We start from the raw sequence: 16,846 nt of genomic DNA, 5'->3' as shown, positions 1-16,846 counted from the left end.
CACTGGTGCACCCTCAAAAAATAGATCACCCTGAATATACACACGATTGATATACACCCCCAGTTTCTAAAAATCGAACTGAATTAAAAGCAGGTAATGCAGGTTCACGTTACCAGTGACAGTTAAATTCCTGCTTAGCTAAGGAAAGCTAGTTAGTGAGAATTTTGAAATGTCTATTTTGCTTCATAGGCAACAGACATGTCCTGAAAAAGATGCTGACTCCAAAAAGCAGTACAAGTGAAAGTCAAGGCTGATGGATAACATGTCACAACTAAGATGAGCTGAGATTCATCCAAAAATCCATTACGACTCTATTAATCTCCACTCAGTTTGGACATGTTACCCCAGAGGTGACAATAAACTTCTGTACTACCCCGATTAGTGAATTCAACTCCAAAAGATACTCATATAGAATGTTGAGTGAGTGAATTAGCTCTTCACCACAGAGACTGAACCGTAAGGCGTGCTGATAAATGTTGGGTGACAACCTTGTTATGCAGGTGCCATGTCTGAAAGTCTCCTTCTGTGCATTTCCGCCCAAACAGGGAGCTGTAGTCAATCTTTATCAGCTGCCAGTCGGAGTGGTAACTAAAGTGTCCGAAGAATCTAAGAGGACACAGACACTTAAGAGTGAAAATAAGACCTGTTTACATTTTGGTCAATTAGCAACCGCAAAGAATCGAAGAGTCTTGTAAAATATGAGGAACAACAACATCTATGTGACATTTAGGTTTTTAATAAAAGGAAAGAAAGACAAAGAAGAAGTCTGAATCAAAACAAACGGAAAGAAAGTATATTATACAGGTGATACATAAAAAGGAGTGTCTACAACTGTGATGCTATTAGTAAATAGATCAAGGTATAAAGTTATCAAGATAACCGTTCAGACATGCAGAGTTATGATGAAGTCATTTCATGCCGAGATCTAAACTGATAACAATGATGCCGTGTTCATTACTGACACCTCCTGGACCATTTAGATCAGTGTGATCGAACAGATGAGGTGGATATCTGCAATGCGAGTGTGCAAATGAGCTTTCTTACGTAATGATGTGATTTTCCGTCTCTGGAGTCATCAAAACCCCGTCAACAAACAGAGGAGTAGATGAAAAGCTCAGTCTATCCCACTGCCTGCCTTCATCCAAACTAATCCTACAAACAAACAAACACCTTTATCAATTCACCATTGAACTACATTAGATTTATATTCTTATTAATATACTGTACATAGCACATTTGTCAAACTTAGTCGATGCAGTTGTTCAGTCATCTGAGAATATTTAGCGGATCCACAAACAAGTCATTACGAAGTCACTGCATTAACATTTAATGTGGGCTACATCTGCATAATTACAGTAAAATCAAATCTAATATATGCTTGTTGAAAAATATCTAGACAAAATCATACACCATAAACAACTTTTGTTTATATTACCCTCTAGTCATTTTAGTCATGTAAAATGCAGATTGTCTCATTGCACATTCAGTCTATTTTTACGCATCTACATTATGCGCTCTTTTTCTTTCATTTTTTTTGCATAATGTTTATTATGTTGCAATGTTATAGTGCATCTATAGTTTAGTGTTCTGTTTTTTTCACTGGCAATTATTTCAAAGCTTCTTTCTAGTTCACATCTTGTCCAGGTGACTTTTTCATATTTAGTAATTTAATCTTTATTCATTTAATTTATAGTCTTCTTGCACGTTTTTGCGTGTTGTTTTTGATGACATTATTAGATATGAACATGATGTGCCACTGCCATTACAATGAATGGGGATAAATGCAAATGGTCAAAATGGACATTTGAAAAAGGTGGTTTTAGGTGATATTCGGTATATATGAATATCAGTTGGAAGACTGTTTTAGACACTGACCAAAGACACTGCAGTGAGCCTGTGAGTCTTGCTAAAAATACGGCACCTTTTCCACGAATGTAACGTTTCATACAGTAGCAAATCTTTTAATAACTCCCATATTTGTTTATGTATTAATATTGCATTTCAAATTCCTAAACCAATTTAATGCGTATTTTGTCTAAATTATTTTTTTCAATTTTAAAATTACAGCCATAAAATGTCTAGTGTGTTTGTTTACCAAGCACTGAATCAATGAAGCATTTCAAATTAATGTCAGACAGGCAAGGGATAAAACTTAATACATTATTATTGACAACATGAGTTGTTATTATTGAACTTGTGTTGAGTTGTCATTCTGAGGAAGGTGTGTTTTGAACATATATTTTCAACAAAATATACTTTAATTATGGCCTATAGGAAGGAAAGGCCTCATTCTCCGTCCAGGGACTGCATTAAGGACCACCACTTTTACAACAGAAGTTTCCTCCATCAGAAGCTGGCGCTGGGCACCGAAGACTGTTTTAGACTTGGGACAAAATCAATTGCACTGAGCACTCCCAAAAGAAACAAGAAACCTTGCACTGGCTGTAGTTACAGACCCAACGGAAGACAAAACCCTAAGTCTGCAAAGAATCAATTCCTTCTTGGAGCAATGCATGAAAGCAGAAAACCTCTTGAGGGTAACATGTATAGTAGGTGAATACACATCTGGAGATGAATGAACGTGGACCATCCATGATGCATTCCAACAACGAGGAACCTCCTCGTAAACAGCTCAAAGAAGATGTGACAACAAGCAAGTGCCGGAGCCCAGTGGTGGATCCCAGAGTGCCTAATCTAGACTGATTCTTGGATCTTTTCGGTGCACTCCTGAATGGACACCCACAGCTAATGACTTTCATAAGGGTCCAGCAATAAAGAAATTCAGAAAATTTGATCCAGATTTCTAACAAAGGCGTCAGCCCTGTGGAGAACCCCTGAAAAGCACTGTGAGACATCTCACTGGAAAACACAATTACCCTCCAGAGGTATCAAAACCATTTCCTTACTGGGCACAACCAGAATTAGAGGATCTCAAGAAATTAGCTCAGCAAGAACGGAAAGAGGCTGCTCGACACAAAAATGGGCCTAAACTGCACTTTACTCAATAGAGTAGACAATGATCTTTCCTGTGATTTAAAAAAACAAGACAGAATTTACTACTACTTCACAAAGAATGATAATGTATGTTAAAAAAGGTTAGACACTGTCTATTACTTGCTTTAAAAAACAAACAAAAAACACATGTGTCTTAAGTCTTTTCACACGTATTTAGTGTACTGGAAAATATTTTCAAATATTGTAAACACAAAACATGTACTTTAATCCTTTTATAACAACGAGACATCCATCTATTACTTTATCTTCACTTAAAGTGCGTTCAACCTTGCTTTCCCAGTACTTCTTTGACATATATAAAAGTTTCTTCATGCCATCTTTTTGTTCGGAAAGAAAAGCAGTCTTTATTATTTTGGTTTGATGTTTGTTGGTGTAAATGTGGGTCAAAGTCACCAGGATTGACAGTCAGACGCACTCGCACAGATCTGACTTCTTTTCCAACATTAACCGACCACATGAGGATACAAATTATCTTTCGCAACCTAATTGATCCTGACAATGTTTCAGAGCTTAGCACATCAAAGCTGCGACGTGGTTGGAACAACATGTGAATGGAAACTCCGAATTCCACCTATGCTTCAAACCTTAACCCCCCAACATGAGCTTAAAAGCCCTGGCAAAAAACCCACCTGCACTACAAAGCCATGACAGACTCTTCCTCTAAAAGGATTCAGTATGTTTGATATGATAAGACCCAATGCCTGCTGTTTATATCCGCCAGTACCCATCTCAAAGCTTTTAGTTCAACCATGTGTAAACTTCTAAAACTTAGTTTAAATGTAAAACATCCAAAAGTTAGAGATGAACTGTCATGAACTTAAAAAATGGGTGCAAGAAAATTGTATAATCTAGTTTAGTGTTTGTGTAACTAAATACTATTACATACACGCAATAAGATTTATACTGTAGTATAATTTTTTATCATTGTTTTTTAAGAAGCAGTCTACTTATTTTTTTGTGGGGATATGGATGCTTGTGTGGGGTGTCTTACCATAAATAGCGTGTGGGAACTGCAGATTGGGTAACAGCTAATAAAGCCCCTCCATGGTCCAAAAACCAAACGCTGTGCTCCTCTTCGAAAATCTATAGAGAGCATTTCCAGAGTAAATATGAGTAATATGAGACAGCATCTCTTAGTGATTGTCATATTTCTGTTACTGTCAGGTAGTTGGAGAGGTGATCAAGAATGTTGTTTTAATTTCCTTAGGCTACATTACAGCTCAAACTCACATATCTTTGTTTTGAACAAAAAGCTGTTTACCTGTCTCCAGGTGTTACCAGCATCAGAAGAGATAAACATTCCTGTGTTAGAGAAGGACAGCTCAGGACCAATGTTACCTGAGAGGGAAAACTTGGATGGTTACCTTTCGGATGGATTATTGATAAGGAAATTATATATTAGTTAAATACAAAGCATAATAGTGTAAAGAAAATGTGTTTCTGGGTACTATAAACAATCTCTGAAGCATAAAATGTATGATGTTGAATCTATATGATCTATAATACTTGGTTCAGATTATCTGCTGTGTTAAACATCAGGTACATCTCACAAAGCCTGATGATGACTGAATGAGAAAAAAACATGTTTTTTTTTTGCTGGCAGTAACAAAAAACAAATTTGTCAAATTCTGTATTTATACACTCCGAGTAGGTGAAAGTTATTGTGGAACAGCTGTCGGACACGACAGGCAATTATGAATGTGGAAGATGGCGGTCATACTTTCTGCGTGCCCCGCATGGCCAACTTTCTGAGCGTGCATCTATCTAAGCTCATACGGGAGGACCATTTGGGTTTGAGTTTCGAAGAAAAGTTCATAATGAGTCTGACAAACGCAGAAGAACAGAGCGAAATTAGTTTTTGTTCTAAACATGACAACCAAAACTCAGTGGCAGAAATGCAAGGCTGTAACAATTTGAAAGCTCATGATGTGACCATTGTATGTGTTTAAAAGCAAGCACATTCAAACCAAAAACCAAAGAACACCTCAGAGAATGTACTCGCAAAGAAGTAAGAATAAAACACGAAAAAGCAACTGCCACAGTTACAAACACACCTGTGGCCACAATAATCCCTGGAGCGGATTGCTTGGTGGAGATAGTGTCAGGTGTGTAAGGGTTTTCAGACATCTGCAGGTGAAGGTGCAGGGAGCAAGATGGCTGAAAATGAGAACATCACACCGTATTAAATCACATGACAATATATTTACATTTATCTACATAATCTGAACAGACCAAAGCTACAGCTTTCAAAAACTGTGCAAATGAATCCGTTTCGGATTCTCTGCAGCTTCAGTCCGTATTTTTAGTACACCCCTTACAATTAGCGCGACCCAGTTCTTTTGAAAACTCGCAAAATCAAATCTTCTATCATACAGCTTCTGCGAAACCTTAAAATGTATTTGATTTAAACCACTCAGAATTTAGTGTATGCAAGCTCTCTGTTAGTTCCCCTTTACACAACGTCCATCACAAATCAGTACAGTTCAAATATAATTGAACACGTATAAGCAGCTTAAAATTCATCAACATATTGTTCTCTCTGGATGGCTCATACATGCTTCAAAATTCTTGTACTAGAAGTGGGTTAAAGTCCCAAAATACCCAAAGCACGAAGACTGTAACGAAAATGTGTTTCATCTCCTTTCTAAAGAATGATAACATGTGCAAATACAAAGCTTGCTGTCTGTTGGTGCAGCAGAGAAAAAGTAATTAAGGTTTTCTAAGATCCACTGATAAATGAACTCCAGTTGTTCAATTTATGTCTTAATTGAAATCACCAATCTTCCAGAACAGTGTAAAACATCAGTGAAAGTCATTATACAGACAGAGGGAAGGTAGTGTGTCTTAATCAAATCATCACAGGACTGAATTCAGACCTAGTGTGTGCTACCTCATGGTTCACCCGTGCAACTCACTGGGAGAATAAAGGGATTCCTCTGTGTACGACTTAACTGTTATAAATGATTCACAAGTGAAACGTGTATACACTGTAATATTTGCCTTACTGTAATTGAGTTGGGGCGTGTGAGTATACCGTATAAGACATAGTTGGTTGTGTCTATAAGTGATGCATAAACTGTATACAGATAATTATACACATAGTGCATTTTGTGTTTGTAAATGTGCGTATGGCTACTTTAAAGTTAAAGGTTTAGTAGGTAGTGGTTCTCACCAGGTTGCAGTTGATGTCATTTCCTGTAGCATCTTTTGTCGGTGGTTGCAGTAAGGCCCATGTCTGCCCTTTGTTGTAGGTGATATATGTTTTCATCTGTGTGTCTTCTTTCTTATTGGCTATGATGAGCCCACTTACACCCAACGCCTTCACAGGACAGGAAACAATGAATTAGGAATCTGAAAAAATGCTAACAGTATTTTTCTCTGTGTTCGTAACAATAATACAATCATTTTTAAATGAAGTGTTATTTTATTGGCAATGCGTGATGGAAATGAGGAATGATGGAAGGAAGATTATATCGCATTCTATGCCTTTCTGTATAATCCTTGTTTTAATCCTTATTATTGCACATTTTGCTTACGCCTCAGTTTTTGAGTGTTTTTATTTACTCTAATTATCAGATTTTCTCTCTCTCTCTCTCTCTCTCTCTCTCTCTCTCTCTCTCTCTACACAGTGTTTTTTTTATCACTTCAAACACTGCTTTTGCACAGAATTAAACTGTTCACTGTTCCACTTTCCCAAATTCCTGAAGAAAGCCATGTTAATTACAAAAGTTTTCTAACTCTACAAAAATGTACTGTATTACTGTGAACATTACAGGACTTCAATTTTACTGGCAAGCGCCCAGAATTCTGACAGGCTGCACATCCATATTTCATCAAAGCTCTGTTTCATCAGACCTTGTAGATATCAACGATGAGGTTTCCGGCAAGCCCGCGGGACGTGCGCAGGTTAGGCAGTGAGCGCGTGAAGTAGACTCCGGGCGTGTCAGAGATGTACAGACTGTAGGTGTCATTTTCATTCCACTCCTGCACGGCTGCGAGCACCTGCCCCTCATCTGTACTGACAATGTGCATGTCCTGTACGGGGAACAGCTGTTAAAGCCACATGCGCACATTTCGTCTGACAACTTTTCTTGACAGCTAGTGCTGTGTCATGTATCTTACTTTGGGTAGACAGTATTTCGGGAGCTGTATGGTCCTGAAGGGCCCTCGCTGGTAGGACACAAAGTACGTAGTTCTTGCAGCCGTGGTTAGCTGAAAGACGCAAAGGTCAGAGGGTGCATAGTAATGATCACGACTACATTTAAGAACACTGCTAGTGTGGAAATATATAGTAGCAGTCAGAAGTCCATTTTCACAGTTATCATACACACAATCTGAATTCATTGGGTAAAGACACTCGAAACCAACACCTTGAATTCTTGACTACAAAAAAGTAGCACTCAAAATGGATAAAAAACGGACTTGTCTTGAGAATAAGGTTTAATTTGAAACTTAAAAGTCTGGTTTTAAAAAAAGTGATGATACTGTAATTTAAGTGCGAAGCATAAAATTATTTAAATTATGAAACCAACATGCAAAACCCTGTTAGAAAAGATAAGCATGTGTGTGAATTGACTTTGATTCTCACTCAAAACCTTGCGTTCTTGAGTTCTTGTGACAACTTCCACAACTATCGCCAGTCTCCCAAATCAAGCGGACTTGCTATCAAGCAGCAAACATAGTGTATTAAGGTGCTAATGCCCAAATCGATCCAGTGTCAATACAGCTTACATGTTCACAGAATGATACATCGTGTTCACTTTTGCAGGGTGAGGATTGTGTTTTGCTACGCTGTTTTTCCTGTGAGGTACCGGGTGTCAGACAGTCTCTTGTCCCTGCGCTTTTTGAATCGATAACCTCATTATTCTCTGTCAACTCAAATCCAACAGCTTCAAGATACAAAAGTCAAAAGAAAGTCGCTTGTATTGATAGAGGAGGGTCCAGGTTTCCAGGGAATCACGCTCAAAACGCTGTCCTGTCCTCCCCTGGACCCCGTTAAAGAAGGAGAGGCTGTTTACAATGGTTATCACTCACTTACACGGCCACTGGCAGAGATAAAAGGAGAGCTATAAAAAGAGTCAGCAATTATGGTGACACACGCACACTGTTGATATGTCCCACGTCTGTCTGCATCATGTACACGCATTAGCTTTACGACGTAAAAGTTGTACAATAAACACACACATTTTCGTACCTGTAAGAAGATGTATTGGTCTTGCACTACCAAGGAGTTGGTGTCGATTCGGCCACTGAATGGATACTGCCTACCCTCCTCCGAACACTTTTGGGCTCGACAGGTAATATACTGCATTTCTGTGAGATACACACATAGATTTATCAACACAGGCCACGTTTTTGCACAAGACGCCTTGATCTATACCAACCCAAAAAAAGATGATCAATATCTCTTTCACTTTCTCTAGTACACAAACGCCCACACAACAAACACTATGAAGGGCCGACGCACACACTCCCTGCGCATCTCTGTCTAGCCAAATTAATCAGAGCTCTCCATTATCAGTCTCTCTACTAGCTATCCATCCTCACTCAGAAGGGAGAGAAAGAGGGGGTGGAAGAAAAAGTCAAGGAAAAGAAACAGAAAGAGATAGACAAAAAAAGTCAAAGATCCAAACAGGAACAACAAACTGGAATTATACACGGAACAAAATGCAAATGCTTTGCTAATGATGTGTTGGAGATATAAAGAAAAGGTTGTAATTCTTTGTATTTGCTATTGGGAAAATAAGCCATTGTTTTAAGTTTTGAGATTAGAACCTACAAAAACTGTTTAGTTTGATGTTACCTCCGCATCACACAGATCACATTTTAAATTGTTCCTTCACTCATGTAGAGAATTTGTTGGTCAGGCCAGTTTTATTGGTTCAGATTTGCTTTAAAAGTGTTTGCCCAACAATCTCCCATTAGGATATGCTCTAAGCCCAACAGTCTGACAGAGCAAAAGCAGATCCATTAACCATTGAGAGTTACTGTTGAAAAGGCATTGGAGAGGAAATAAGAAAGACACGATGAGAGACATTTGGGAGAAAACATAGTGAAAGAGACAAACTAGAGCAAAGCAGAATGAAAAAGAAGCAACGAGAAGGACATACAAAATCTAATTGATAAAACAAAAGTGGGCAAGAAAGAGAGACTAACGTCCACTGTCAGTTCGGGCCTCGATGTGCACCAGATCTGCATCTTTATCCAGACCACTCAGCGCCCTGAAAATCAAAAAAGGAAAGACAAAAAAGAACAGGAAAGAGGAAAACAATCAGGAAAAGCTCCAGTGGAGAGGAGACGATGATGGAAGGAAGGAAAAGGAGGTGCCAGCAGGGGACGGAGAGATGAGTACGGTAATAGCATAAGAGTGATGGAGTGATAGAAGAGGAGAGAGGAAGGATGGAGGGGTTGTGATGGACAGCATAATTCAGCTGCTCCAGTAGGAGACAGTCTGTCTGCGGTGAAACCTTATTGTTGCTCTGATGGCAATTAATCACAGACACACACCCCTGGCAGTTGCAGGCTCACAAACCATGTTTGCAAACATAATACACACATTCATTTCTAACTTATTTACAGTCTACAAACACTCAATCATGTCTTTTTGGATTTGAAACATCATTTTTAAAGATCAATTTCCTTTAACTTTCTTTCTTTTTTATTTTCTCCTTTTAAGTATTTCTGTCAAACTCACGTTTCTAGATTCAAGAGTTGTAACAACTGTCTCTTGCTGTTTCTCAAAATGCGTTCTTCAGTGGTCATTGTGTTCATGCTCTACGTGAATGTCACTACCGTCAAAAAAACGCCAAAGTCCGGTTCCAATAATCAAGAACACAAGAACAGAGAATGCATGAAAGTACCCGGATTTGTGTTCTTGATATCAATGATGCATCGTATGCAGCCTTGCGTGCATATGGAATCTGCTTGAAATCCCCAAAGTTACTTCGGCGCGTCTATCCAAGTTCGTTTTTCCGAGGCGGCTTTACAAGACCAGTCTCCAGAAGAACACAAGTCTGTTCTTTGCGTTCTTGCAATTGAGAAACGGCATCTGTCTTAGTATAATATTAATCCCCCTCTATTCAAAAATTAAACTCAAACATCTCAGTCCTATTCTAGCACCAAAACTGCTTTCAAAATCTTATACTGGGAGATGTTTCAGTTCAGATTGAGGTTGTTAGATATTTAAATTTAAAACTTTAATTTAATTTAATCAAATGAGTTGAAATGCTTAAGCTATAAGGCTAAGATTTGGAAAGGAGCTGTACACCATTCGACGCTTGAAACATTAAAATACATTTCTAATATTCTGTGTATTTCTTACTCTCAGTTCACACAATCCTTCCTTTATATCAGACTGAATTGGACCATCTCTCATTCCCAGTCTAACGTGAAACCCTCTCTTAAAACTTTGGTCTGAATTTGACATCGACCTGAGTTTAAACCGCCCTTCAATTATCTCAGTCGGGTTTAAACATCCCTCACAAACCAAGTCTGAAAATAAGCCCCTTATAGCTTGAGGTTAAATTTTTCCACTTTCCAGTCTGCAAACCAAGAACACCGCGGGGCTCATTGACACATTACAGAAGAAGTGTGTGTGCCGCAGAAAGAACCAGTAAAAGCAAGATGTATTATATATATATTTGGGGAATGCAGAGGAGCTGCTCAGTTTGTGCGTGTGTATAGGGATGTTAAACCCAGGGGTACAGACATGTTGTTGGCTGTCTCTACAGCTCATCGAGCATGTGACAGGCAACCAGTTACTCTGACTACACCCCACACAAACACGTCCACACAAAACCCACAATCTCACACTGATGGGATTAAAATATAAAACCCGATCAAAATTCCACACATACGGTTATATGACGGTGGAGAGACATGTAGTGATGACAGTGAGATAGAGTGAGGTAGATAGGGAGAGAGAAGGGAAAGGAAAAGAGACATACAGAGTAACATTGTGATATATTAGTGTGTTTATGTGTATGTGAAAATATCAGTATCAGATGTAAGGGTAAAGACGAGTGTGGGATTAATATCAGATTAATTTTCAGCATGCGATGGAGTGTATGCGTGCATTTAAATTCTTGCGTCAGATTCATTTTCAGTGTGAAATTACACTGGAGGCGTGATATGTGAGATTGATGATTATTAAAAATATTACTCCTCAGTTTCTGTGTGTGTGAGTCATACCAGTAGAATCGCCCTGGAGTTACTCGTTCATGAACAAGAATCCACTTCTTCCCGAAGTCTACTGAGCTGTACAGCTACATTCAAATGTAAAACACACACATTCACTGTAAGATGCCTAACTACAGCCAACAGAGGTAATTATCTTGCTCACACTTAATTATCCCTATTATCTGCTTTTAATTGTTTCTTACAATTAGACCCTCTTGAGGCTATGTGTGAGTGTTTCTATGCATATGTGAGTGTGTGTGTATACCCTCTGGTCATGGCTATAAGCCAGTATCCAATTCTCCTGCGTAGGGTGAAACAGAAGACTCATAATGTAGAAGTTAATATTGAATTTTTGAAAAGTTGCTCCTTCGTCGGAACTGATGAGTAAACTACTTTCCACCTCCGGGTCGGATAAGATCAGGATCTGAGCGGGAGAAAGAGTGACAGCAGAATTAAGCTTTACATTTTCTTACTGACATTATTTTTTATTAATTCATATTATAAATGAAGAGTTCATTTGAATTTATGAAGAAGTTTTTATACGTTTTCATTAATCTTGTTTTTTTATTGTTATCATCTGTTTTTTGTTACGTAGTCAAAAAAGTTTGCAGTTTGATTGATATTAATTGGAACAAAAAAAAACGAAATCTTTGAAAATATTTTAATACAGTTATCTGTTTTTCTAGGGATGCACCAATATGTACATTTTGGCCTATGACAATAACCGATAATTATTTAATATTCAAAGTTTATTTAATAAATAAATTATAGATGTTCATCCAGAGCAACACAGAAAGATGTTCTTAAAAGCCACATGTCTAACAACAGAAAGCAATCAGACAGCATTCTGATTCAAACAATATGCTTTTTCCCCCATATCATTTACACACTCATAAATACTGTATCTACATACGTAAGTAAGCAGTAAGTGAATGATCATGACAGAAAGACAGCACTGGACTGTATTTTAACTGTGAGCAGCGTGCAGCTGAAGAAGTTAACCAGAGCAAATGATTTATCGGCTACAATATATCGACCTAAATTATAATTTTATTAGACCGATATGGCTGATAATCTATCGTGCATCCCTATTTAATGCACATGAACTCTTCAAATCTAAACTTATATTTATTGTTTAATGTTTATGATGTATTGGGACAAACCCACCTTCCTCTTATTGGTTTGGACAGACATACAGATAACTTAGCATTGTCTTTTGTATTGTGTTATCATGGTTTTATTGTGTTTTACTGTGTTAGTTAGCTGTATTTTTTTATTATAACATAGTCAAAACAATCCACCCTAGATGATTTTTGAAAATGCTTCATTAGAGTTATCTGTTTTTGAAAATAAACTCTTTAAATGTAAATTTATATTTATAAATGTTTTAATGTTCATGATGTAACAAGACAAACCCACCTTCCTCTTATTGGTCGGACAGACGTATAAATAGCTCAGCATTGTTCTGCTCATCACTTTATCTGTCAGCTTTTCATATGTTGCCCCGAAATCTACAGACCTACAAAAACAAAAAATACACTCACATTTGATTTAAGTTTGGTCCACCGGCAGGACAAGCACAAAATTTTAAGCAACAACTAGAAATTCATCACATTTCTTCACTTGCACAAGCATTGAAATGTCAGAAACGGGATGCGCTAACCACGGCACTGCAGCTTAGCTTGGAAAGTTGCTGTCGTAATTAACGGAAGCTAAAATTCCTCTCCGTCGTGTATGTGTGTGTGTCTCCGTTCCATCCGAACTCATTAACGCTGTCTCTTCTCCGCCATGTATGGCTGCAGACAGGAGTGTCTGCCGTACTCTTCCAAGTATAATAACGCTAATGGTTTTGAGCCAGATAGTTACGTGCTGTGGCGCTCGGGGTGCGCACGTGCGTATTGTCTATAGCATTATCGGTTGGAGTGCTCAATTCTGTGTACGTTGAGAACGCTCTTACACTGACACTTTTACCATCTTGACATACAATTATACCGCACTCTCTCTGAGTCTCGGTCGTTCTGAGCCGCTTAGGTTATTTGGGATGTGTAAGCTGCTGTACAGCGGCACAGGTGAAGAGGAAGATGGTGCACTGAGCACCCTCAAAGGATGGTGAGTGCCCAAAGAGCTCCTCCGTCGTTTCTGGTCCTATTAGCCCCTGTGTCTCTGTGCTCAAGAAGCGCCTGCATTGTACTCAAGAGTACATTACTTCTCTACGTGGGACAAACACATGCGAGTGTACATGTGTGTATTTACACACGGCATGGGAAGTTTGGATATTTTCAAGCATGTGTCTTTATTTTGAGCACAGGAGAGTGTGATTAACTAGCTCCTCTGAATGAGTCGTGATTTGTCTTCATATCCCCCCCTTATGCTGCCAACAGCAACATTCATTAATCATTCATACTGTTATTACCAACATCATTTGCTACAGCCTGCAAGCTGAGCTGTAACATCCACCTCTTTTAATAACATGATACCACCACTACCCCCCCCCCCCCCCCCACACTCCGATGCTGTGACTTTCTGTCTCACTACCACCTCTTTACTCAACTTTCTGTCTGCACTTGCTCTCCCAAGTCTCTCTCTCATCAGCTCTTCCATTTCCACCACTTTCCTCTTCCTCATTTCCTGTTTATGCCATTTCTGTTTGAGGAAGTTTGATAATGGCTTTCTGTTTTTTTCTCCCACCTCGGTCCTCTCTCCGAGTGACACACACCAGGAGAGGAAATCTCATCAGGGCTCGCAGCCAAAAAGAAATTAAACAAAGCCTTCCTTCAAGGTGATTGCAGTGTGAGTGTTTGTGTGTACGTGTGGGTCTGCAGTGATGGCATGTTGATAAAGGATGCTGTCATTTTGCTTTGCACTGGACTGAACAATTCATGTCTCGCAAAAACATATCATGTGGCCAGTCAAGGTATGACAGCATTGTCCTTCTTATTATTTTCATTAAAATGGACAACAGTCCATCCAAATACTAGATCTCGGCAGCTGTATTGATGTTGCTAATTAGCTGGCAATAACAAAAGTCTTTGTGGTTGCCTTTTCCAATTCAATGCACACAATTTATTTAGCTGTTCTTTATGGGAAAAAAACATTGTAAGAGCAATGATTTTTGATATTATGATACTTCCAATCTGCAATCTGTAACTTCTGGCGTTACCTCAACATGTATTTTCGAAGCATAAAATTGCAGGTTACTTTACGTACTATATATTTACATGGGTTTAAGTCAAATGACGTCAAACTGACATTTAACGTTAAGTCGTCACCTCACCTGTAAACCCGAAAGATTGCTATTTATTATTATACGTTTACCGTTGTTTAATGTACCTGCTCAATAACTGATTTTTGTTTGTATTTAAGACATTATGGATTGCAGCTTAAATATAAAACATATACAAATATAATAAAGAGATAAAATTTAGGATACGATGCAGAAAGATGACTTTAGTAAAATGTTAAAGATTGCTAAACTACAGTAATAATTGAATGCTTTATTGTCATTAAAGCTGACTTAAATGAAATTCGGCAGTGTCTTATCTTCAAAACACTAAAGTTTGACTGATCTTAACATAACGGGACTAAAAACTATAGAACCATAAAAGTAGAGGGAACATGCTTATTCATCGGGAACGAGATAGTCATTTAAAAATTTAGGGTCTGGGGTCTTTAAAATTAATTCAAAGTACATTAATGGGACTGAATTGTAGATTTGACCAGGAGCCGATTTAATAGATAAAATTGTTCGGAAATACCCAAGTGAGAAGAGCCCCAGTTGAGCAGAGAATTGTAAAACAGACTCTCTCAGACAGCCAGAGAGAAATGCACTGCAGCAGTCTAATCCAGAAGTTAAAAAAGCATCCAGAAGTAAGAGGAGTTTCTCAGTAACTTATAAAAAGCCAGAGAAAGGTGTTTTGTGAATACTGACGGTTTATAAATGACTAAATGATTGTTCTCTGTGATGTGAACTCAAAATTAATGGAAAGAAAATTCAAAAAGCAAGATGACAGAATGTACAGTCAGTGCTTTCTTTCTTTCCGTCCAAGCATGGCTTACACAGCTACCTTGCGATTCTTTTCTTTTCATTGTCTACACACTATGGCAGGGAGAGAGAGGCAGGTCATGGTACAGAGTGTCCCAGGAGCAGACAGGGATTAAGTACTTCACCCAGGGGCACATCAGCAATGTTTCAGAGAAAGTGCTTCAGAGCAGAATTTTATCCCAGGTGTTTGCCATTCATCGGCTGGTGTTGTTGCCACTAACGCAGTTGCGGCTAATGTAAAAATGTGTGTTCACATCTGATTTGTAATAGGGTAGAAGCCTCATACTAATACCACAGTCTAATCAGATAAGTTTATTCTTGCTGGTCCAGCAGTGCTGCAGTAGTTAAAGTCAACATGAACGGTATTACATATATTATGTTTAAGTGAAACATAATGTAAAACAGAATATTCAATGAAACAAGAAATGTGGGACAGGATTGTGTCCGTGGGGAGTTCATTGATTGTGAAAAGTAGGTGTTTTATATCAGAACAGAGTCAGATATGATTGTGAGCTGGCAGCCGATAATGGAGACTGCCGGCCCCCTCCTCAAATGCTCTGATACATGTCAGCACCCTCCTTCAAGGATGGAGATAAAATCTGAGTTCACTCTGGTCAAGTTCAACCTCATGATGTTACTGATGTTAAATTTAGAAATCAATTTCAGCTTCACTCACATAAAACAAGGCAACTGTATCAAAATTCTGAGTTTCTTTAGACACCTTTCTTGAAGCACTTAAATTTAAGGACCATTGTATGATTTTTAGCCGCATCTAGTGGTGAGGTTGCAAATTGCAGCAAATGGCTTACTCTACCCCTCCATTTTGAAGCACTATGGCTGAGACAGGGTTTTCAACTCTTTGAGCAGTTTGTCCGTTTAGACCTATTGTAGAAATAACATGGCGACATGGCAACAAAATTCCATGCAAGCAGACCAGTGCTGTATGTAGATAGAAATAGCTCATTCTAAAGTAATAAAACATAAAGCTTCATTATGTAAGGTCTTTGTACACTGCTAAAAACATACCTATGTCTTGCATTTCTGTAAATAGATCCTCGAATAAATGACACAGTGGATAATAAATAATAATATAATTAAAGCCCACATAAAAAAACAAACCTAAAATAATACAACGATAAAAGCACAAAACAGAATTGCTAAAAATTATATCATATTTAAAACTAAGGATAAAAAGATATGGCTAAATAAAAAATATAAGAGCTAATTGAAAATATTATTAAAACTACTGAAAACAAAACTCATAACTCTGTTCTCAATTTTGATCTGTTTAACATTGCTAACAATAATAAAAAAAGACTCTTATTTATGTGTTCATTAATATTCTCAATGTAACCTAAACTTAAAATGCTGAACGCTCCCTCATTTGTAAGTTGCTTTGGAGAACATTTACATTTAGTCATTTAGCAGACGCTTTTATCCAATGCGACTTACCAATGAGGTAAACAATACATTTACATTGTCTAAAGTGTAAAGAATCTAAGCTAGTCTAAATAATAAATAGACCGAATTATGTTTAATCTTATCATGCAGAAATTCACAAATTTCCGTCTAAAATCTGGAAGAAAAATGCAGAAAAAGTCTCCCCATAAG

At 38.0% G+C, this 16,846-nt stretch overlaps 1 protein-coding gene across 1 annotated transcript in view; it reads right to left on the bottom strand.

Annotated features, from left to right (window-relative positions):
- sorcs3b (sortilin related VPS10 domain containing receptor 3b) overlaps positions 1-16,846 on the bottom strand; it is a gene marked incomplete at its 5' end in the record, with an annotated part of 41,494 nt that overhangs the window by 12,838 nt on the left and 11,810 nt on the right. The window contains 13 exons of the mRNA XM_079459358.1: positions 489-606; positions 1,045-1,152; positions 4,007-4,098; positions 4,277-4,353; positions 5,070-5,172; positions 6,188-6,334; positions 6,871-7,050; positions 7,138-7,227; positions 8,210-8,328; positions 9,172-9,236; positions 11,206-11,279; positions 11,459-11,617; positions 12,613-12,712. Coding sequence (XP_079315484.1) covers positions 489-606; positions 1,045-1,152; positions 4,007-4,098; positions 4,277-4,353; positions 5,070-5,172; positions 6,188-6,334; positions 6,871-7,050; positions 7,138-7,227; positions 8,210-8,328; positions 9,172-9,236; positions 11,206-11,279; positions 11,459-11,617; positions 12,613-12,712 — 1,432 coding nt within the window. The remainder of the gene's footprint in view (positions 1-488; positions 607-1,044; positions 1,153-4,006; positions 4,099-4,276; positions 4,354-5,069; positions 5,173-6,187; positions 6,335-6,870; positions 7,051-7,137; positions 7,228-8,209; positions 8,329-9,171; positions 9,237-11,205; positions 11,280-11,458; positions 11,618-12,612; positions 12,713-16,846) is intronic.

This window comes from Barbatula barbatula (genome assembly GCF_947034865.1).
Source record: "Barbatula barbatula genome assembly, chromosome: 6".
NCBI classification, from domain to species: Eukaryota; Metazoa; Chordata; class Actinopteri; order Cypriniformes; family Nemacheilidae; genus Barbatula; species Barbatula barbatula.
Note: the sequence above shows the minus strand (reverse complement) of the source record. Positions and strands in the feature narration are given on the sequence as shown.